This window comes from Bufo gargarizans, chromosome 6 (genome assembly GCF_014858855.1).
Source record: "Bufo gargarizans isolate SCDJY-AF-19 chromosome 6, ASM1485885v1, whole genome shotgun sequence".
Classification (NCBI taxonomy): Eukaryota; Metazoa; Chordata; class Amphibia; order Anura; family Bufonidae; genus Bufo; species Bufo gargarizans.
The window spans coordinates 131,859,340-131,884,702 of NC_058085.1; the positions used below are offsets into that span (position 1 = coordinate 131,859,340).

Here is a 25,363-nt window from a genome sequence, read left to right on the forward strand (position 1 = left end):
AATGGGACGGGTACTGTAGAGGTCACTGTTATGGGGAAACTGTTGATATCTTTTTATGACACACGGAAACATAAAATGAAATAGATGAAATATACCTGTGCGAAGCCGGGTCTTTCTGCTAGTATCTTATATATATATATAAATGAGTTTCTGTCTGTCTGTCTGGACGTTCTTTATGCGCAACCAAACAACTTGACCGATCTTCACCAAATTTGGCAGCCAGTTACATCAGGCGTCCGGGAAGGTTTTAGACCAGGCCTCAGCTCTCTAGGACGTACCGTTCCTGAGATATTCCCAAAAAGTCACTGTTAAAGGGGCGGTCACTGTGAAAGTCGCAGTTAAAGGGGCGGTCACTGTGAAAGTCACTGTTAAAGGGGCGGCCACTGTAAAAGTCATTGTTAAAGGGGCGGCCACTGTGAAAGTCACTTTTAAAGGGGCGGGTACTGTAGAGGTCACTGTTATGGGGGAAACTGTTGATATCTTTTTATGACACACGGAAACATAAAATGAAATAGATGAAATATACCTGTGCGAAGCCGGGTCCTTCTGCTAGTATCTTATATATATATAAATGAATTTCTGTCTGTCTGTCTGTCTAGACGTCTGTCTGTATGGGCGTTCTTTATGCGCGACCAAACAACTTGACCGATCTTCACCAAATTTGGCACACAGTTACATCAGGTGTCCGGGAAGGTTTTAGACCAGGCCTGAGCTCTCTAGGACGTACAGTTCCTGAGATATTCCCAAAAAGTCACTGTTAAAGGGGCGGTCACTGTGAAAGACGCAGTTTAAGGGGCGGTCACTGTGAAAGTCACGGTTAAAGGGTCGGTCCCTGTAAAAGTCACTGTTTAAGTGGTGGTCACTGTGAAAGTCACTTTTAAAGGAGCGGGCACTGTGGAGGTCTGTGTTAAAGGGGCGGGCACTGTGGAGGTCTCTGTTAAAGGGGCGGGCACTGTGAAGGTCACTGTTAAAGGGGCGGCCACCATGAAGGTCACTGTTAAAGGGGAGTTCAATGCTAATAGGGCGGGCACTGTAGAGGTCACTGTTAAAGGGGCAGGCACTGGTAAATGGGCGGGCACTGTGAAGGTCATTGCTAAAGGGGCAGACACTGTGGAGGTCAATGTTAAAGGGCTGGCCACTGTGGAGGTCAATGTTAAAGGGGTGGGCAACGTGGATGTCATTGTTAATGGGGCGGGTACTGTAGAGGTCACTGTTATGGGGGAAACTGTTGATATCTTTTTATGACACACGGAAACATAAAATGAAATAGATTAAATATACCTGTGCGAAGCCGGGTCCTTCTGCTAGTATCTTATATATATATATAAAAATTTATTTCTGACTGTCTGTCTGTCTAGACGTCTGTCTGTATGGACGCTCTTTATGCGCGACCAAACGACTGGACCGATCTTCACCAAATTTGGCACACAGGTACATCAGGCATCCAGGAAGGTCTCAGCTCTCTAGGACGTACCGTTCCTGAGATGGCCACGGTGAAAGTCACTGTTAAAGTCACTGTTAAAGGACCGGCCACTGTAAAAGTCACTGTTAAAGGAGCGGTCACTGTTAAATGGGCGGTCACTGTGAAAGTCACTGTTAAAGGGGCGGTCACTGTGAAAGTCACTGTTAGAGGGGCAGTCACTGTGACAGTCCCTGTTAAAGGGGCGGACACTGTGAAAGTCACTGTTAAAGAGGTGGTCACTGTTAAAAGGCCGGCCACTGTAAAAGTCAGTGTTAAAGGGGCCGTCACTGTTAAAGGGACGGTCACTGTGAAAGTCACTGGTAAATGGGCGGACACTGTGAAAGTCACTGGTAAAGGGGCGGTCACTGTGAAAGGCCCTGTTAAAGGGGTGGTCACTGTGAATACATATTAGGTACCGCCGCGTCCCTAATAACCTGCTCTATAAAAATATCACATGATCTAACCCCTCAGGAGAATACCGTAAAAAAATAATAAACGGTGTAAAGAAAGCCATTTTTTGTCACCTTACATCACAAAAAGTGTAATACCAAGCTATCAAAAAGTCATACGCACCCCAAAATAGTGCCAATCAAACCGTCATCTCATCCCGAAAAAAATTTGCCCCTACACAAGAGAGTCCCCCAAAAAATAAATAAAACTATGGCTTTCAGAATGTGGAGACACTAAAGAATCATTTAAAAAAAAAAATGCTTTGTTATGTAAAACTGAAACAAACAACCAAAAAAGGTAGTCATATTTGGTATTGTCGCGTCCGTGACAACCTGCTCTATAAAAATACCACATGATCTAGCCTGTCAGATGAATGTTGTAAATAACAAAAAATAAAAACGGTGCCAAAACAGCTATTTCTTGTTACCTTGCCTCACAAAAAGTGTAATATAGAGCAACCAAAAATCTTATGTACCCTAAAATAGTACCAACAAAACTGCCACCCTATCCCGTAGTTTCTAAAATGGGGTACATTTTTTGGAGTTTCTACTCTAGGTGTGCATCAGGGGGGCTTCAAATGGGACATGGTGTCAAAAAACCAGTCTAGCAAAATCTGCCTTCAAAAAACCGTATGGCATTCCTTTCCTTCTGTGCCCGTACAGCAGTTTACGACCAAATATGGGGTGTTTTTGTAAACTACAGAATCAGAGACATAAATATTAAGTTTTTTGTTTGGTTGTTAATACTTGCTTTGTAACTGGAAAAAATTATTAAAATGGCAAATCTACCAAAAAAGAGAAATTTTGAAATTGTATCTCTATGTTCCATTAATTCTTGTGGAACACTTAAAGGGTTAACAAAGTTTGTAAAATCAGTTTTGAATACCTTGACGGGCGTAGTTTCTAGAAGGGTGTAGTTTTGGGTGGTTTCTTTTATGTAAGCTTCATAAAGTGACTTCAGACCTGAACTGGTCCTTAAAAAGTGGGTTTTTGAAAATTTCTGAAAAATTTCAAGATTTGCTTCTAAACTTCTAAGCCTTGTAAAATCCCCAAAAAATAAAAAATCATTCCAAAAATGATCCTAACATGAAGTAGACATATGGGGAATGTAAAGTAATAACTATTTTGTAGGTATTACTATGTATTATAGAAGTAAAGAAATTGAAACTTGGAAATTTGCTAATTTTTCAAAATGTTTTGTAAATTTTTTATTTTTTAGAAATAAAAAAGATTTTTTATTTACTTCATTTTACCAGTGCCATGAAGTACAATACAGGTGAAACTTGAAAAATTAAAATATCGTGCAAAGTTCATTTATTTCAGTAATGCAACTTAAAAGGTGAAACTAACATATGAGACTCATTACAGGCAAAGCGAGATATTTTAAGCCTTTATTTGTTATGATTTGGATGATTTTGGCTTAGAGCTTATGAAACCCCAGTCAAAATTTTGAGGTACCCTTTGCTCAGGGGGTATGGATTAATTAGCTGACTAGAGTGTGACACTTTGAGCCTAGAATATTGAACCTTTTAATAAAAAATGTATTTTAAGCTGCATTAATGCAATTCCTTTGAATTTGCATTACTAAAATAAATGGACTTTTGCATGATATTCCAATTGTTCGAAGTTCACCTGTATGTGACGAAAAAACAATCTCAGAATGGCCTGGATAAAGTGACACTAATGAGATTTGCAAAAAATGGCCTGGTCCTTAAGGTGAAAATGAGCCAGGTCTATAAGGGGTTAAAGGGGCGGTCACTGTGAAAGTCACTGTTAAAGGGGCGGCCACTTAAAAAGTCACTGTTAAAGAGGCGGTCACTGTTAAAGGGGTGGCCACTGTGAAAGTCACTGTTAAAGAGGCGGTCACTGTTAAAGCTGCGGTCGCTGTGAAAGTCACTGTTAAAGGGGAGGTTACTGTGAAAGTCACTGTTAAAGGGGATGTCACTGTGAAAGTCACTGTTATAGGGGCGGCCACTGTGAAAGTCCCTGTTAAAGGGGCGGCCATTGAGAAAGTCACTTTTAAAGGGGCGGTCACTGTGAAAGTCACTGTTAAAGGGTGTGGTCACTGTAAAAGTCACTTTTAAAGGGGCGGGCACTGTGGAGGTTTCTGTTAAAGGGGCGGGCACTGTGAAAGTCACTGTTAAAGGGGCGGCCACTGTAAAGGTCACTGTTAAAGGGGCGGGCACTGTGGAGGTCACTATTAAAGGGGCGGGCATTGTGGAGGTCACTGTTAAAGGGGCTGACACTGTGAAGGTCACTGTTAAATGAGCGGACACTGTGGAGGTCACTGGTAAAAGGGCGGGCACTGGTAAAGCGGCAGGCACTGTGGAGGTCAATGTTAAAGGGGCAACCACTGTGGAGGTCAATGTTAAAGGGGCAACCACTGTGGAGGTCAATGTTAAAGATGCGGCCACTATGGAGGTCACTGTTAAAGGGTAAGGCACTGTGGAGATCATTGTTACAGGTGCGGGCACTGTGGAGGTCACTGTTAAAGGGGCGGGTACTGTAGAAGTCACTTATGGGGGAAACTGTTGATATCTTTTTACGACACACGGAAACATAAAATTAAATAGATGAAATATACCCGTGCGAAGCCGAGTCCTTCTGCTAATCTCTTATATATATAAAAATGAGTTTCTGTCTGGACGTCTGTCTGTCTAGACGTTCTTTATGCGCAACCTAACGACTGGACCGATCTTCACCAAATTTGGCACACAGGTATATCAGGTGTCCGGGAAGGTTTTAGACCAGTTCTCAGCTCTCTAGGACGTACCGTTCCTTAGATATTCCCAAAAAATTACCTGCATTAGCTAATAGAAGCCAGCAAGCCTTTCATTTAAATCCGAACTGCCATTTACACGGTCACATGTCCCTTATTAGCCAATAGAAGCTCGAAGGTCCTACTCCAGGTTGCCATAACAACTGATCACAGGTTTTAGCAGTTCGCAGGTCCTTAATATTTAGTCAGATGACGTATGACGGCACAACTACACTGCTACATGCATGGAGGGCAGGGGCCACTATTAAACGGATGGGTGCTGTGGTGTTCACTGTTAAAGGGGCCGTCACTGTGGAGGTCACTGTTAAAAGTACAGGCACTGTGGAGGTCAATGTTAAAGGGGCGGGCACTGTGGAGGTCAATGTTAAAGGGGCGGGCACTGTGGAGGTCACTGTTAAAGGGGCGGGCACTGTGGAGGTCAATGTTAAAGGGGCGGGCACTGTGGAGGTCAATGTTAAAGGGGCGGGCACTGTGAAGGTCAATGTTAAAGGGGAGGCCACTGTGGAGGTCAATGTTAAAGGGGAGGCCACTGTGGACGTCAATGGTAAAGGCGCGGGCACTGTGGAGATCACTGTTAAAGGGTCGTGCACTGTGGAGGTCATTGTTAAAGGGGTGGGTACTGTAGAGGTCACTGTTTTGGGGGATACTGTTGATTTATTTTTACGACACACAGAAACCTAAAATAAAATAGATGAAATATACCCATGCAAAGCCGGGTCATTCTGTTAGTCTCTTTTACATATAAAAATGAGTTTCTGTCTGGACGTCTGTCTGTCTGGACGTTCTTTAATCGCGACCAAACGACTGGACCAATCTTCACAAATTGGCACACAGGTATATCAGGTGTCCGGGGAGGTTTTAGACCGAGTCTCAGCTCTCTAATACTTACCGTTCCTGAGATATTCCCCAAAAATTATCTGCATTAGCCAATAGAAGCCAGCAAGCCTTTCACTAAATCCGAACTGCCATTTACACGGTCACGTGTCCCTTATTAGCCAATAGAAGCTTGAAGGTCCTACTCCAGGTTTCCATAACAACTGATCACAGGTTTTAGCAGTTCACAGGTCCTTAAATATTCAGTCATATGACGTATGATGGCAAAACTACACTGCTACATGCATAGGGGGCAGGGGCCACTTTTAAATGGACGGGCACTGTGGAGTTCACTGTTAAAGGGACGGGCACTGTGAATGTCACTGTTAAAGGGGCAGGCACTGCTGAGGTCACTGTTAAAGGGGCGGGCACTGTGGAAGTCACTGTTAAAAGGGCAGGCACTGTGAAGGTCACTGTTAAAGGGGCAGCCACTATGAAGGTCACTGCTAAAGGGGTGGGCACTGTGGAGGTCACTGTTAAAGGGGCAGGCACTGTGAAAGTCACTGTTAAAGGGGCGGCCACTATGAAGGTCACTGTTAAAGAGGTGGTCAGTGTTAAAGGGGGGGCACTGTGGAGGTCACTGTTAAAGGGGTGGTCAATGTTAAAGTGGCGGGCACCCGGGCGGTTACTGTTAAAGTGGCAGGCACTGTGGAAGTCAATGTTAAAGGGACGGGCACTGTGAAGGTCACTGTTAAAGGGGCGGACACTACAAAGTTCACTGTTAAAGGGTAAAGGGGTGATCAATGTTAAAGTAGCGGGAATTGTGGAGGTAACTGTTAAAGTGGTGGTCAATGTTAAAGGGGCAGGCACTGTTAAGGTTACTGTTAAAGGGGCAGTTACTGTGGAGGCCACTGTTAAAGGGGCGGGCAATGTGAAGGTCAATGTTAAAGGGGTGGTCAATGTTACAGGGGCGGGCATTGTGGAGGTCACTGTTAAAGGGGTTGACACTGTGGAGGTCACTGTTCAAGGGGTGGTCAATGTTAAAGGGGCATGCACTGTGTAGGTTTCTGGTAAAGGGGCGGCTACTATGGAAGTCACTGTTAAAGGGGCGGGCACTGTGAAGGTCACTGTTAAAGGGGTGGTCAATGCTAAATGGGTGGGCACTCTGGAGGTCATTGTTAAAGGGGCGGGCACTGTGGAGGTCACTGTTTGTTTCAAAAATGCAATTTTAGTGTTAAAGAATTTAAAAAAGTAGATATATTAGGTATCGCCGCATCCGTAACAACCATTTCTATAAAAATATCCCAACTCCAACCCCTCAGGTGAACGCCGTAAAATAAAAAAGCCATTATTTTCACCTTACATCACAAAAAGTATAATAGCAAGTGATCAAGAAGTCATATGCAGACAATCGCCCAAAAAATTTTAAACTATGACTCTCAGAATATGGAGACACTAAAACAAGATATTATTTTGTTTCAAAAATGATATCATTATGTAAAACTTAAATAAATAAAAGAAAGTACACATATTAGGTATTGCCACATCCGTAACGACCGGCTCTATAAAAATATCACATGACCCCTCAGGTAACTACTGTCAAAAAAATTCAATAAAAACTGCTAAAAAACACTTTTTTGTCACCTTACATCACTAAAATTGCAACACCAAGCGATCAAAAAGGTGCATGCCCCCCAAAATAGTACCAGTCTAACAGTTACCTCATCCCGCAAAAAATTTGCCCCTATCTAAGACAATCACCCAAAAAATAAAAAAAATATGTCTCTCAGAATATGGAGACACTAAAATATATATATTCTTTTAAAAATGCTGTTATTGTGTAAAACTTAAGTAAATAAAAAAGTATACATATTAGGTATCGCCATGTCCGTAAGAATCTGCTTTTTAAAAATATCACATGACCTAACCTCTCAGGTTAACACCGTAAATAAAAACTGTGTCAAAAAAGCTATTATTTGTCACCTTACTTCACAGAAAGTGCAATAGCAAGCGATAAAAAAGTCATATGCACCTCAAAATAGTGGCAATTAAATCGTCATCTCATCCCGCAAAAATTATACCCTACCTAAGACAATCGCTTAGAAAATATAAAAACTATGGCTCTCAGACTATGGAGACACTAAAATGATTTTTTTTTGTCTAAAACTTAAATAAATAAATAAAAAGTATAATTAGGTATCGCTGCGTCCGTAAGAACCTGCTTTTATGAAATAATTACCTAACCCCTCAGCTGAACACCGTAAAAATAAAAAGTGAGTCAAAAAAGCTATTTTTTGTCACCTTACATCACAAAAAGTGTAATACCAAGCGATCAAAAAGTCATATGCATCCTTAAATTGTACCATTCAAATCGTCATCTTACACTGCAAACAATTTTTTTGTCATATTTGGTATTGTCGCATTCGTAACAACCTGCTCTATAAAAACACCACATCATCTAACCTGTCAGATGAATATTGTAAATAACAAAAAATAAAAACGGTGCCAAAAAACAGCTATTTTTTTTTTACCTTGCCTCACAAAAACTGTAATATAGAGCAACCAAAAATCATAAACCAGCAAAATCTGCCTTCCAAAAACCACATGGCGCTCCTTTCTTTCTGCGCCCTGCCGTGTGCCCGTACAGCAGTTTACAACCATATGTGGGGTGTTTCTGTAAACTACAGAATCAGGGCAATAAATATTGAGTTTTGTTTGGCTGTTGACCCTTGCTTTGTTAGCGGAAAATGGATTAAAATGGAAAATTTGCCAAAAAAGTGAAATTCTGAAATTTCATCTCAATTTTCCATTAATTCTTGTGGAACACCTAAAGGGTTAAAAAAGTTAGTAAAATCATTTTTGAATACCTTGATGGTTGTAGTTTCTTAAATGGGTTAACTTTTTTGGGGTTTCTACTCCAGGGGTGCATCAGGGCATCTTCAAAATCTGCCTGTCAAAAACCATATGGCGTTCCTTTCCTACTGCGCCGTGCTCTACTGCGCCGTGCCGTGTGCCCGTACAGCAGTTTACGACCACATGTGGGGTGTTTCTGTAAACTACAAAATCAGGGCAATAAATATTGAGTTTTGTTTGGCTGTTAACCCTTGCTTTGTTAGTGGAAAAAAATGATTAAAATGGAAAATCTGCCCAAAAAGTGAAATTCTGAAATTTAATCTCCATTTTCCATTAATTCTTGTGGAACACCTAAATGGTAGCAACGTTTGTGAAATCAGTTTTGAATACCTTGGAGGGGGTGTGGTTTCTAAAATGGGGTTATTGGTTGGTTTCTATTATGTAAGCCTCACAAAGTGACTTCAGTCCTGAACTGGTCCATAAAAAGTGGGTTTGCTTCTAAACTTCTAAGCCTTCTAACGTTCCCAATTTTTTTTATGATATTCACAAAATGATCCAAACATGAAGTAAACATATGGGGAATGGAAACTAATAACTATTTTTGGAGGTATTACTATCTATTATAAAAGTTGAGAAATTTGGTATTTTTTTATAGTTAAAAATGATTTTTTTTACTCAATTTTACCACTGTCATGAAGTACAATATGTGACGAGAAAACAATCTCAGAATTGCCTGGATAAGTAAAAGCGTTTTAAAGTTATCAGCACATAAATTGACGCATGTCAGATTTGCAAAAAATTACTCTTTCAGGAAGGGGAAATGGCCCGGTGGTGAAGTGGTTAAAGAGGGGGTCACTATTAAAGGGACGGGCAATGTGGAGGTCACTGTTAAAGGGGCGGGAACTGTGGAGGTCACTGTTAAAGGTGCTGGCACTGTGGAGGTCACTGTTAAAGGGGTGGGTACTTTAGAGGTCACTGTTAAAGGGGCAGCCACTATGAAGGTCACTGTTAAAGGGGTGGTCAGTGTTAAAAGGGCGGGCACTGTGGAGGTCACTGTTAAAGGGGCAGGCACTGTGGAGGTCACTTTTAAAGGGGCAGGCACTATGAAGGTCACTGTTAACCACTTCAGCCCCGCTAGCTGAAACCCCCTTCATGACCAGAGCACTTTTTACACTTCGACACTACACTACTTTCACCGTTTATCGCTCGGTCATGCAACTTACCACCCAAATGAATTTTACCTCCTTTTCTTCTCACTAATAGAGCTTTCATTTGGTGGTATTTTATTGCTGCTGACATTTTTACTTTTTTTGTTATTAATCGAAATGTAACGATTTTTGTGCAAAAAAATGACATTTTTCACTTTCAGCTGTAAAATTTTGCAAAAAAAACGATATCCATATATAAATTTTTCGCTAAATTTATTGTTCTATATGTCTTTGATAAAAAAAAAATGTTTGGGCAAAAAAAAATGGTTTGGGTAAAAGTTATAGCGTTTACACACTATGGTACAAAAATGTGAATTTCCGCTTTTTGAAGCAGCTCTGACTTTCTGAGCACCTGTCATGTTTCCTGAGGTTCTACAATGCCCAGACAGTAGAAAAACCCCACAAATGACCCCATTTCGGAAAGTAGACACCCTAAGGTATTCGCTGATGGGCATAGTGAGTTCATAGAACTTTTTATTTTTTGTCACAAGTTAGCGGAAAATGATGATGATTTTTTATTTTTATTTTTTTCTTACAAAGTCTCATATTCCACTAACTTGCGACAAAAAATAAAAAATTCTAGGAACTCGCCATGCCCCTCACGGAATACCTTGGGGTGTCTTCTTTCCAAAATGGGGTCACTTGTGGGGTAGTTATACTGCCCTGGCAATTTAGGGGCCCAAATGTGTGAGAAGAACTTTGCAATCAAAATGTGTAAAAAATGACCGGTGAAATCCGAAAGGGCACTGTGGAGGTCACTGTTAAAGGGGCAGGCACTGTGGAGGTCACTGTTAATGGGGCAGGCACTATGAAGGTCACTGTTAAAGGGGTGGTCAGTGTTAAAAGGGCGGGCACTGTGGAGGTCACTGTTAAAGGGGCAGGCACTGTGGAGGTCACTGTTAATGGGGCAGGCACTGTGGAGGTCACTGTTAAAGGGGCAGGCACTGTGGAGGTCACTGTTAAAGGGGTGGTCAATGTTAAAGGGACGGGCACTGTGGAGGTCACTTTTAAAGGGGCGGGCACTGTGAGGATCACTGTTAAAGTGGCAGCCACTATGAAGGTCACTGTTAAAGGGGTGTTCAATGTTAAAGGGGCAGGCACTGTGGAGGTCATTGTTAAAGAGGCGGGCACTGTGGAGGTCGCTGTTAAAGATGTGGTCACTGTTAAAGGGGCGGGCACTGTGGAGGTCACTGTTAAAGGGGCAGGCACTGTGGAGGTCAATGTAAAAGGGGCGGCCACTGTGGAGGTCAATGTTAAAGGGGCGGCCACTGTAGGGGTCACTGTTAAAGGGGCAGGCACTGTGGAGGTCATTGTTAAAGGGGCGGGTACTCTAGAGGTTCATGTTATGGGGGAAACAGTTGATATCTTTTTATGACACACGGAAACATAAAATGAAATAGATGAAATATACCTGTGCGTAGCCGGGTCCTTCTGCTGGTATTGTATAGAAATAGTTTTGGTGTCGGCACTGCTGCCTCTTTATGGGGTGTGCATTGGGTCGATGCGCCTGTCGTGTGATTCATGGGTGGTGCTCAGCAGTATAGACCAAGTTCACATGTAGTATGAAGAAGAAATAAACTTGCGGCAATAAAACATGGTCGCTGGAGCGGGCACTCACTCAGCTACAGGCGGCCCTGTTTTGAATGTGAATAAAGGAGCTTGGTGAGTGCCGCAAGTTTATTTCTTCTTCATACTACAAAAGAACCATTTAAAGGTGCTAATCTTTATGTCCATTAAAACCGATTTCATGGCCGTGTTTGCCACAAAATACTGAAAGAACCAGAAGCTCCCAAAGCTCCAAAGTGAAACTTAAACCAGGGAGAGAACATTATTCACATACACTTCTTTATCTTAAAAGGCTTTTCTGAGACTTTTCTACTAATGACCTATCCTCAGGATATCTGATCGGTACCTGATTAAAAGTGGCAAGTACTGAGGAAAGCGGAGCTCCAGAGACACTGAGGGAGAGGGAGCTGCCTGCCCACACAGTACTGTTAGGGATAAGTCCACAAGTTCTCATGCAGGTGATTCTACACCAGCTGCTGTGAAACTACAACCCCCAGCATGCAGACATTCTAACTCCCACAGAAGTGAATGAAGCATTCTGGGAGTTCTAGTTTCTGAACAGCTGGGCTGACAGAGGTTGCTAATCCCTGGTCTACACAGTACTGAGAGAAAGCTTACACTGATGAGAACCTTCTACCAGTTAATTAGCAGCAGGCACTGAACCATGGGCTGGGGGTGCAGTGCTCCTGGGTGCAGGACAGCATTACAGGAGCTGATGCTTGCTGGAGGAAAAACTGAGGTAGAGCCTGAAAAGGTGAAAATCTGGACAATGCAACCAACAGGTGACATTGGGGTCAGCAATACTGATATTACTCTAGTACTGGGGTAGGCAACCTCCGGCAATCCAGCTGTTGTGAAACTACAACTCCCAGCATGCATAATTGCTCTGGTCTTCTCAGAACTCCTATAGAAAATAATGGAGCATGCTGGGAATTGTAGTTACACAACATCTGGAGTGCCGGAGGTTGCTGACCCCTGCCCCTGAAAATTGACCTGGAATTATAAAGTTATTTCACTGCTTTTCCACTTCTGATTAGAAATTCTGTGTTTCAAACAGCAAAAGAGTATTTCAGACATTTCTGCCCTAAAACCCCCACATTTTTTGCATAGTGTTACTTTTATAATTAGCATTCTTTACATTGCATGAAATGTTGCACACAAGTTAATACATTTGTAACAGTTACTATCTTCACAGGTTACATTCTCCGTTCCAGGACAGTTCCTTTCCTTTTTGCCAAATGTAACCTATATGACAGTGTAAATAGAAATGGCGACACATGGTGCCCACCAGAAAGAAACATACCTCAGCAGCCTCTGGACAAACTGGACCAAAGAGAGCAGAGATTTTGTATTCTTCGGATTGTTGAATGAAGGCATTGAGAGACATCTTGGCGTTACAGCCGCAGTCGGCGTACACAAACTCCAGTGTCCTGTTACTCAAGAAATGGTGTTCCCATTCCTTACTTATCCTCTCAAAAGCCAACTGGATGGCAGCGCCGAGCCGCTGGGCACTAAATGGGTAGGACATATTCCAAGGAGCCTGGAGCCCAAGGAATATTTTGGAAGACGGTGGTCCCTTGGTGGCATTTATACTAGTGATGAACTGAGGTTCTGCCATAAAAAGTTGCAGAATAAGAAGTGTGAATGGGAGAAGCCACATTACGGGGACCTGAGAGAGAGATGACCGGTGGGATGAGAAGTCCAAGGAAGACTCCACCGCCGTCTGCATACAGCTACTTATACCTGTGGAGTCTGACTGATATCACTAATTCTCCAGCGTCTTCTACATGTCTCCTATTAAACAGTCCTAATTAGCAGAAATCCACCATCTCCAGCCGCACTCTCCCACCGGCCATTAATTCTTTAACCCTTCAGTGACTGCATCTCTAAGATAGGGGTTTGTAAAATAAACTAAACCTTTATGAAGATTTTATTTATTTCTCAATTTATTTTTATTGCTTGATGTTAATGTTATTTTAAGGTAAAGATGTCAGCTCTGAGGTACAGAGCCCCACCACTTTTTCATTTTTCCATGGGTTTGTTAATATTAGCTATTAAGTAAATTCATTTATATAATAAAATCAAATTAAGGGTTTTGTCATATGAAATAAGATAATTATTAACCCATTAAGGACCAGGCCATTGTTTGCAAATCTGATCAGTGTCACTTTATGTGTCAATAACTTTAAAACGCTTTGACTTACCCAGGCCATTCTGAGAATGTTTTTTTTGTCACATATTGTACTTCATGACACTGGTAAAATGGAGTTAAAAAAATAGTTTTTTATTTATAAAAAAAATACAAAATTTACCCCAAAATTTGGCAAAATTAGCAAATTTCCAAGTTTTAATTTCTCTACTTCTATAATACATAGTAATACCTCCAAAAAATAGTTATTAAAGGGGTTCTGCACTTTGTTTAAACTGATGATCTCTCCTCTGGATAGATCATCAGCTTCTGATCGGCGGGGGTCCAACACCCGTGACCCCTGCCGATCAGCTGTTTGAAAAGGCAACAGCATTCTCACTGTTTACCGCTGGCCCAGTGACGTCACGACTAGTATCACTGGCCTGGACGCAGCGAAGCTCCATTCAAGTAAACTCCGCCGCTGCCTTCTCAAACAGCTGATCGGCAGGGGTCCCGGGTGTCGGACCCCCGCCGATCAGAAGCTGATGATCTATCCAGAGGATAGATCATCCGTTTAAACAAAGTGCAGAACCCCTTTAATTTACATTTTGAATATGTCTATTTAATGTTTGGATAATTTTTTGAATTAATTTTTTGGGTACGTTACAAGGCTTAGAAGTTTAGAAGCAAATCTTGAAATTTTTCAGACAATTTCTAAAACCCACTTTTTTAGGACCAGTTCAGGTCTGAAGTCACTTTGTGAGGCTTACATAATAGAAACTACCCAAAAATGACCCCACTTTACAAACTACACCCCTCAAAGTATTCAAAACTGATTTAACAAACTTTGTTTACCCTTAGAGATAACATTTCAAAATTTAACTTTTTTGGCAGATTTTCCATTTTAATAATTTTTTTCCATTTACAAAGCAAGGGTTAACAGCCAAACAAAACTCAATATTTATTGCCCTGATTCTGTAGTTTACAGAAACACCCCATATGTGGTCGTAAATTGCTGTATGGGCACACGGCAGGGCGCAGAAAGAAAGGAACGCCATACGGTGTTTGGAAGGCAGATTTTGCTGGACTGGTTTTTTGACACCATGTCCCATTTGAAGCCCCCCTGATGCACCCCTAGAGTAGAAACTCCAAAAAAGTGACCCCATTTTAGAAACTACGTGTTGAGGAAGGATTGAGACGCATGCATATATATACATATATGCATGCAAACACGTGCATGCATATATGATATATTTGCATGCATTAATCACGTTATAGGAGGATGTGCGCAGATGTTCCCAGCATCTGCGCACATCTGCCCTTAGTGGCCCACAGGGGCTCATGGAGACCCCTGTGGGATATGTGACCCCTTTTAATATATGTAGGGGCTTGTGCCCCCTTATAATGTAGGGGCTTGTGCCCCCTTATATAATCATCTGTCCCCCTTATAAATATATCTGTCCCTTTTATATTGGTGTATACATGTGTATGGATGTGCCCCATGCATCCATACACATGTATATTATACAATATTCCCCCTCCTACACCTGAAACCAGGTGCATCGGTGTGAATGTGCCCCAAGCATTCACACCGATGCAATCTGGCTAATTGCATCAGAATGACCGGACAAGGGTCCGGTCATCCTGATGGATACAAAGAGCTCAGATTCAACAGAACCTGAGCCCTTTGTTGTAATTACCTCCAGTGCCGCTGGAGATAATTACGCATGATAGAAGAAGGGGAGAAGCCTCCCCTCCTTCTATTATGCGCATTCCTACAGTGCGATTACTATCCCCCCACCTGAAAGGGCCGCGCATCCTGCGCTCAGCCGGACCGGACCCCTGCCGCCCCCACCCCCCAGAAGGAAGAGAGCGCGATCGGCGCTCTGTACAGAGCGGCCCCCTGGCTGGCGAGGATCACCCTAGAAGAACGAGCAGAAGGACTAAGTATCCCCCCCCACTATTCCACTAACGAATTAACCCCACTATCCCACCAACGAACCCCCACTCCATTAACCCCCACTATCCCACCAACGAACCCCCACTCCTCATATATTTACCCTGTTAACCCCTGGTGGACCCCTTTCATACACCTGAGTAGCCCCTGCTGTGCCCCTGATTTACCCTGTTAACCCCTGGTGGCAACCCCTGATCAACCCCTATCCCACCAACGCACCACCTCCCCTGATTAACCCTTTCCCTGCCAGACCTTATTCCCCTGAGTTACCCCTGCATCCCCTGGTTAACCCCTGATCCCCTGGTTACTACATTTGCAGGGTATTAACCCTTGCATTACTGTGTAGCTGTATTTGTGTCGGTGGCCTGCAAACACCCCTGCAGTGCCACCGTTAACCCTTGTCGTACCTTAGGGATAGAATTAGTCAGGTGGGGTGGGTTGTTATATACTTGTATGTGTGAACTGTATAGTTAGTTTATGGGTGGAATATGGGAACGTGTAGTGTAGTTTAGGCTGAGTATTTACAGTATATCATGTGCGTCAGGTGTTAATAAATACCGTTATATTTGTACCCTTTGTGTAGCGTGTACTTGTTAGCGGTAGTGAGTTAGTAAGGCGCATGCAGCTAGCGTAGTGATTAGTGTAAGGTATAGCGAAAGTATTATGTTAATGTTATATAAAGGTATAAATAGGCGGAGTCATCACCAGGCGGCTCCTCCTATTTAGGAATATTAATTATCGATATTCGCATAATATTGGTGATTAATATTCCCCCTTTACACTACGGGATAGGGGGGCAGTTTTATTGGTACTATTTTAGGGTACATATGATTTTGTTTGCTCTATATTACACTTTTTGTGAGGCAAGGTAACAAGAAATAGCTGTTTTGGCACCATTTTTATTTTTTGTTATTTACAGCATTCATCTGACAGGTTAGATCATATAGTATTTTTATAGAGCAGGACGCAACAATACCAAATATGACTACTTTTTTGGGTTGTTTGTTTCAGTTTTAAATAACAAAGCATTTAAAAAAAAAAATTAATCTTTAGTGTCTACACATTCTGAAAGCCATAGTTTTATTTATTTTTTGGGCGACTCTTGTGTAGGGTCTCTTTTTTTTCGTGATGAGATGACGGTTTGATTGGCACTATTTTGGGGTGAGTATGACTTTTTTATCGCTTTCTATTAAATTTTTTGTGATAGAAGGAGACAGAAAATGACTTTTTTTACACAGTTTTTATTTTATTTTTTACGGTATTAACCTGAGGGGTTAGGTCATGTGATATTTTTATATAGCAGGTTATTACGGATGCGGTGATACATAATATGTATACTTTTTTTTATTTATGTAAGTTTTACACAATGATTTCATTTATGAAACAAAAAAAATCATGTTTTAGAGTCTCCATAGTCTGAGAGCCATAGTTTTTTCTGTTTTTCGGCAATTATCTTAGGTAGGGTAGGATTTTTGCGGGACAAGATGTTGGTTTGATTGGCACTATTTTGGGGTGCGTGTGACTTTTTGCTCGCTTGCTATTACACTTTTTGTGATCTAAGGTGACAAAAAATTGCTTTTTTTACACCGTTTATTTTTTTTTATGGTGTTCATCTGAGGGGTTAGTTAATGAGATATTTTTATAGAGCAGATTATTATGGATGCGGTGATACCTAATATGTATACTTTTTTTATTTATGGAAGTTTTACACAATAATATTTTTGAAACAAAAAAAAAATCATGTTTTAGTGTCTCCATATTCCGAGAGCCATATATTTTTAAGTTTTTGGGTGATTATCTTAGGTAAGATCTCATTTTTTTCAGGATGAGATGACGGTTTGATTGGTACAATTTTGGGGTGCATATGACTTTTTGATTCATTGCATAGGTTTTTTTTTTTCACGGTGTTTACCTGAGGGGTTAGGCCATGTGGTATTTTTATAGAGCAGGTTTTTACGGACACGACGATTCCTAATATGTATATATTTTTTTACAGTGAACACAATAAAAGCATTTTTGAAACAAAAAAATATCATGTTTTAGTGTCTACATAGTCTGGGAGCCATAGTTTTTAAATTTTTGGGGTGATTGCCCTATGTAGGGGCTAATTTTTAGTGTGATGAGGTGACGGTTAGATTGGTACTAACGCTTGGTGTTGCACTTTTAGTGATTTAAGTTGACCAAAAAAATTTTTTTTTACAGTTTTTATTTGTAATTTTTTATGGTGTCTATCGGACGGGGTGGATCATGTGATATATTTATAGAGCCATTCGTTACGGATGCGGCGATACCTAAAATGTGCGTTTTTTCTTTTTTTCTTTTCTTTTTTTATTAGAAAATCAGGGGAAAGGGGCATGGTTTTTATTTTCACTTGAAACTTTATTATTTTTTATCCAAAACACTTTTTTTTTACTTTTTTTTAAAACTTTATTTCTGTCCCACTCTGGGGGTCTGATTCCCTCTGCAATGCATTGCAATACATCTCTGTTGTAATGCATTGGCTGTTAGTGTATTACACTGAGTCATACACTTAGGCTCCATTCACACGTCCGCAGAATGTGTCTGCATCCGTTCCGCAATTTTGCGGAACGGGTGCGGACCCATTCATTCTCTATGGGGACGGAATGGATGCGGACAGCACACAGTGTGCTGTCTGCATCCGCAATTGCGGAGCGCGTCCCCGATCTTCGGGTCCGCAGCTCCGCAAAAGATAGAACATGTCCTATTCTTGTCCGCAGCTTGTGGACAAGAATAGGCATTTCTATGGGGGTGCCAGGCTGGTGTGTTGCAAACCCGCAATTTGCGGGTCTGCAACACATCACGGACGTGTGAATGGAGCCTAACAGGTTGCCTAGGAGACGTCCTGAGGCCGGACAGGTTGCCTAGGAGATGGGCCTGAGGCTGGATCTCCTGGGCACCCGTAGAAGGCAGGTCCAGATGCAGTGCAGTGCATTGGGCAGCGTCTGCACGGCATCTGGCTGCCTGGTCACGCATCGGGTCCCCGCCACAGCAGCGCAGGGACTCGCTGCGCTGCTTCACCTGCCGTATTATTTGCAAAAAATCCACTGGACCCAGGAGATCAATGTTTATAATCCAATAGTCAAAAGACCAATATTTCCTGTTTCAGGTCGATTTTAAAATATAACTTTTATTATTACTTATTATAACAATTTTTTATCATCTAATACAAAACAAAACAAGAAAACACTCTATTGAGAGTCCTTAAAAATATATGTCACGGGATGATTGTGACACTGTGTCACTAACTGTACCGGATGTATATCCTTCTAAGAATGATGTTTATATTTATCAATAGATACAACTCAAAAGTTTGCCATTGGCTTATCTTCACTTTTGGTCATCTACTGGTGTTATGTGCCACCAGGTTATACTATCATTCTAGCGATGTATGCGGTGTGCTGTTTGCAACAAGTCATATTAATCATTAGAGGAGTCTTTCCTGCTATTTGTTTGAGCCTAATATCTATTGCCAGCACAAATCACTACATCTGCACACCCTCGTGGTAATAATCCAAGGCGCACTGCGTCTGCAGTTCACAGTGCTATGGATAGGCTCTCCCTAACATATTATTAAAATTTATTACGACGAAGCTCCCCCGACATGTTTCACCGCACTCGGCGGCTTCTTCAGGGGGATGGAGCTACAGGCAACACGAGCGTTTGTAATGCTTGATGCTTTATAGTCCTGAGGCGGGTCATCAGAAAAGGAAAACCAATCCTAACCTTCCTGCTCGTGTTGTCAGCGTCAAGGGGGCCAATCAAAGTACCGTCTATTCCTTATGATGTCATCCGATAGGGGTCAAAAGGTACGAGCCTATGCGCATGCGTCCATACTCTAGGATCGAATCCTCTGGTTCCCGATTCCTACTGCGCTTGCGCCAGGACTTAGATAACCAGGCCGGTCTTCACATGTACGTCAGATCATAATTAGATCGGAGCGCACTCACAAATATATATAGATATAACGGTGGAGAGGTATCCACTCTGAGCTATTATGTCTTCATAACCATAATAGCAATGCCATCTAAGCCGCCAAATGTAGCGGATCAAGATGTTCAGAAAAGGCATTGAAACTATGTTGCAAGCTTTTTAGTTTTCTTTTTCTTTCAGACAAACCAAATAGTGTCTTTCTGGAGTCTAAGAGCTGTGTACTCCTGAGTGGACCTCATCATCTTGAGTTCTCTATGATGATTCTGATTTTTCATTATTCTTATTCTTATATCATCACTGTATATATTAGAAGACTCTCTGTGATGATTCTGATTTTCCATTGTCCTTATACAATCACTATATATATTGTAAGACCCAATTTGGATGACACATCCTATATATATCTATATCATTACGGATATTTGTACCCCCATTGTCTCAACTGTTATTCCTATTTTGATTATTAATATATTTATTATCTGTCATAATTAATATCCTTAATATTAATAATTAATATCCTTGATATTAATAATTTACAGGAGAGCCAGATCAATACTTCACCTGCCGCAAACCACTTCTATGTCGCGGTCAGCGTGGACCGCGGCATAGTAGGGGTTAATCCGCCGACATCGCTGTAAACAGTGAAGCCGGCGGATACAGCAGAGGCCTGGCTACCAGGGACTGCCGGACCCCTGCAGTGATCGGGCATGCACCGCTCCGGTGCCTGCCTTCATGTTCATCCCATCATGCATGTATGGCGTTCTGCATTAAGAGGTTAATAGAAAATAATAAAAATACACCGAAGACAAATGTACCCCAAACGTCTATACTGTACAGATGTGACCTTCCTTGCCTGTCCTCCAAATTACCCCAGATGACATACTTTGAAGGAAAAAAAACGGTGACAATAACACCCAACCAAATAAGGCCTCATGCACACGAACGTATTTTCATTCCGCGGCAGTTACGCTTTTTTTTAGGACCATTTGTTTCAATGGGTCCGCAAAAAAAACAGAAGGAACTCCGTGTGCATTCCTTTTCCGTATGTCCGTATTTCCGTTCCGCAAAAAAATAGAACATATCCTTTTATTGTCCGCAATACGGACAAGGATAGGACTGTTCTATTAGGGGCCACCTGTTCCGTTCCGCAAAATACAGAATGCACACGGAAGTCATCTGTATTTTTTGCAGATCCGTTTTTTGTGGACCACAAATACATACTGTCATGTGTATGAGGCCTAATGCTGATTTTTTAAAAGGTGGTCATCATACTATCTTCAGCAAAGAATGAAGAAACTAAGAACACCGAGTATTATAGTTACATTCCTGTACATAGGAGCAGTATTATAGCAGTTATATTCTTGTACATAGGAGCAGTATTATAATAGTTATATTCTTGTACAGAGGAGCAGTATTATAGTAGTTATATTCTTGTACATAGGAGCAGTATTATAGTAGTTATATTCTTGTACATAGGAGGCAGTATTATAGTAGTTATATTCTTGTACATAGGAGCAGTATTATAGTAGTTATATTCTTGTACATAGGAGCAGTATTATAGTAGTTATATTCTTGTACATAGGAGGCAGTATTATAGCAGTTATATTCTTGTAGATAGGGGGCAGTATTATAGTAGTTATATTCTTGTACATAGGAGGCAGAATTATAGTAATTATATTCCTGTACATAGGAGGCAGTATTATAGTAGTTATATTCTTGTACATAGGAGGTAGTATTATAGTAGTTATATTCTTGTACATAGGAGCAGTATTATAGTAGTTATATTCTTGTACATAGGAGTAGTATTATAGTAGTTATATTCTTGTACATAGGAGCAGTATTATAGTAGTTATATTCTTGTACATAGGAGGTAGTATTATAGTAGTTATATTCTTGTACATAGGAGCAGTATTATAGTAGTTATATTCTTGTACATAGGAGCAGTATTATAGTAGTTATATTCTTGTACATAGGAGCAGTATTATAGTAGTTATATTCTTGTACATAGGAGGTAGTATTATAGTAGTTATATTCTTGTACATAGGAGCAGTATTATAGTAGTTATATTCTTGTACATAGGAGCAGTATTATAGTAGTTATATTCTTGTACATAGGAGGTAGTATTATAGTAGTTATATTCTTGTACATAGGAGCAGTATTATAGTAGTTATATTCTTGTACATAGGAGCAGTATTATAGTAGTTATATTCAAAAAAGTTATGAATGACTTACTGAAACAAAAGCTCAGCACGCCTGAAGAGCCAGCTGCCACCAAACCACCTGAAGAGAGGCCCAGCGTGTCTACAGAACCAGCTAACCCTGCAGGGCCACACTTGTAGAACCAACTGATCCAGACACAGAACCAGCTGCTCCAGCCACAGAGACCATGTCCACAGAGACAGCTGCTCCAGCCACAGAGACCATGTCCACAGAGCCAGCTGCTCCAGCCACAGAGACCATGTCCACAGAGCCAGCTGCTCCAGCCACAGAGACCATGTCCACAGAGCCAGCTGCTCCAGCCACAGAGACCATGTCCACAGAGCCAGCTGCTCCAGCCACAGAGACCATGTCCACAGAGCCAGCTGCTGCAGCCACAGAGACCATGTCCACAGAGCCAGCTGCTCCAGCCACAGAGACCATGTCCACAGAGCCAGCTTCTCCAGCCACAGAGACCATGTCCACAGAGCCAGCTGCTCCAGCCACAGAGACCATGTCCACAGAGCCAGCTGCCCCAGCCACAGAGACCATGTCCACAGAGCCAGCTGCTCCAGCCTCAGAGACCATGTCCACAGAGCCAGCTGCCCCAGCCACAGAGACCATGTCCACAGAGCCAGCTGCTCTAGCCACAGAGACCATGTCCACAGAGCCAGCTGCTGCAGCCACAGAGACCATGTCCACAGAGCCATCTGCTCCAGCCTCAGAGACCATGTCCACAGAGCCAGCTGCTCCAGCCTCAGAGACCATGTCCACAGAGCCAGCTGCTCCAGCCACAGAGACCATGTCCACAGAGCCAGCTGGTCCAGCCACAGAGACCATGTCCACAGAGCCAGCTGCTGCAGCCACAGAGACCATGTCCACAGAGCCAGCTGGTCCAGCCATAGAGACCAGTGTGGATGATGATGGGTTCCAGACAGTAAAAAGGAAAAACAGCACAGTGAAGCGAACACCTGAGCTATCGGTACTGGAAGTAGCTTCTGGACGTTACAGTGCACTGGGAGAAGAAGATCAGAAGGAAGAGGCACAAATGGAGCAAGTTCATTCACTCAATCCTGAGGATGACCCTCAGAAAGAAGATCTTGTTTCCTCAGTGTCCACCAAAACATGGGGCAGTACAGGTCACAGCAGAGGGAGGAGGAAAAAAAGGGCAAAGAAGTTTAAGTGACCTGAATAAGACTGCAAAAAAATAAAATAAATCTTAATGTGAACAGTGTAAAGACTAAGAACAGGCGGCAGGCGAGTTTCTCAGGAGAGATCTGACGTCTTCTCCATCCATACAGGAGACTTATCTGAGGAGCAATTCTCATGAGTTTGCAGCCGGGAGACAAAAGGCGTCTTTCTGGTCCTTTATGCTGGAGAGAAGTGATTGTGTGATAGATAGAAGTTGAGAAAAAGAACTGCAATAATGTGTAGAGGAGGAACATCCATGTGTCAGCATGTGTACAATGTGTGTGATGTTTATGTGATGTAACTTTATTTCATTTATTTTCTATGACTTTATTGTAAATATATTGTAATATTTTGTTGCTTGATTTTAAATAAAAAGATCATTATAGTAGTTATATTCTTGTACATAGGAGGCAGTATTATAGTATTTATATTCTTGTACATAGGAGGCAGTATTATAGTAGTTATATTCTTGTACATAGGAGGCAGTATTATAGTAGTTATATTCTTGTACATAGGAGCAGTATTATAGTAGTTATATTCTTGTACATAGGAGCAGTATTATAGTAGTTATATTCTTGTACATAGGAGGCAGTATTATAGTAGTTATATTCTTGTACATAGGAGGCAGTATTATAGTAGTTATATTCTTGTACATAGGAGCAGTATTATAGTAGTTATATTCTTGTACATAGGAGGCAGTATTATAGTAGTTATATTCTTGTACATAGGAGGCAGTATTATAGTAGTTATATTCTTGTACATAGGAGCAGTATTATAGTAGTTATATTCTTGTACATAGGAGGCAGTATTATAGTATTTATATACTTGTACATAGGAGCAGTATTATAGTAGTTATTTTCTTGTACATAGGAGGCAGTATTATAGTAGTTATATTCTTGTACATAGGAGGCAGTATTATAGTAGTTATATTCTTGTACATAGGAGGCAGTATTATAGTAGTTATATTCTTGTACATAGGAGCAGTATTATAGTAGTTATATTCTTGTACATAGGAGGCAGTATTATAGTAGTTATATTCTTGTACATAGGAGCAGTATTATAGTAGTTATATTCTTGTACATAGGAGGCAGTATTATAGTAGTTATATTCTTGTACATAGGAGGCAGTATTATAGTAGTTATATTCTTGTACATATGAGCAGTATTATAGTAGTTATATTCTTGTACATAGGAGGCAGTATTATAGTAGTTATATTCTTGTACATAGGAGGCAGTATTATAGTAGTTATATTCTTGTACATAGGAGCAGTATTATAGTAGTTATATTCTTGTACATAGGAGGCAGTATTATAGTATTTATATACTTGTACATAGGAGCAGTATTATAGTAGTTATTTTCTTGTACATAGGAGCAGTATTATAGTAGTTATATTTTTGTACATAGGAGCAGTATTATAGTAGTTATATTCTTGCACATAGGAGCAGTATTATAGTAGTTATATTCTTGTACATAGGAGCAGTATTATAGTAGTTATATTCTTGTACATAGGAGCAGTATTATAGTAGTTATATTCTTCTACATAGGAGGCAGTATTATAGTAGTTATATTCTTGTACATAGAATCAGTATTATAGAAGTTATATTCTTGTATATATAGGAGCAGTATTATAGTAGTTATATTCTTGTACATAAGGGCAGTATTATAGTAGTTATATTCTTGTACATAGGAGCAGTATTATAGTAGTTATATTCCTGCACATAGGAGCTGTATTATAGTAGTTATATTCTTGTACATAGGAGCAGTATTATAGTAGTTATGTTCTGGTACATAGGAGCAGTATTATAGTAGTTATTTTCTTGTACATAGGAGCAGTATTATAGTAGTTATATTCTTGTACATAGGAGCAGTATTATAGTAGTTATATTCTTGTACATAGGAGCAGTATTATAGTAGTTATATTCTTGTACATAGGAGAAGTATTATAGTAGTTATATTCTTGTACATAGGAGAAGTATTATAGTAGTTATATTCTTGTACATAGGAGGCAGTATTATAGTAGTTATATTCTTGTACATAGGAGCAGTATTATAGTAGTTATATTCTTGTATATAGGAGCAGTATTATAGTAGTTGTATTCTTGTACATAGGAGGCAGTATTATAGTAGTTGTATTCTTGTACATAGGAGGCAGTATTATAGTAGTTATATTCTTGTACATAGGAGCAGTATTATAGTAGTTATATCCTTGTACATAGGAGCAGTATTATAGTAGTTATATTCTTGTACATAAGGGCAGTATTATAGTAGTTATATTCTTGTACATAGGAGCAGTATTATAGTAGTTATATTCTTGTACATAAGGGCAGTATTATAGTAGTTATATTCTTGTACATAGGAGCAGTATTATAGTAGTTATATTCTTGTATATAGGAGCAGTATTATAGTAGTTATATTCTTGTACATAGGAGCAGTATTATAGTAGTTATATTCTTGTACATAGGAGCAGTATTATAGTAGTTATATTCTTGTACATAGGAGCAGTATTATAGTAGTTATATTCTTGTACATAGGAGCAGTATTATAGTAGTTATATTCTTGTACATAGGACTTCATATATTCTGCATTAGACCTCACGCACAAGAACGTATGTATTTTAGGTCCGCAAAAAATGCCTTATTATAGCAGGTTTTTTTTACGTAAGGAACCACTATGTCGACCATATATTACTAATACTATATTCGTCTGCTTTTTCCTTACTTTTTCCTATGTACAAGAAAACAATTAGTAACTCAGTAAAGTATTGTACATATTAAATGTTTATAAAGCGTATGGAATGACAGAAAACCTGTG

General features: G+C 40.6%; 1 protein-coding gene across 1 annotated transcript in view; it reads right to left on the minus strand.

The window, feature by feature from the left end:
• Nucleotides 1-12,790, minus strand: part of LOC122942046 (guanylate cyclase 2G-like) — a 105,894-nt gene extending 93,104 nt beyond the window's left edge. Inside the window, exon 1 of the mRNA XM_044299539.1 lies at nucleotides 12,434-12,790. Coding sequence (XP_044155474.1) covers nucleotides 12,434-12,790 — 357 coding nt within the window. The remainder of the gene's footprint in view (nucleotides 1-12,433) is intronic.
• Nucleotides 12,791-25,363: the final 12,573 nt, after the last annotated feature.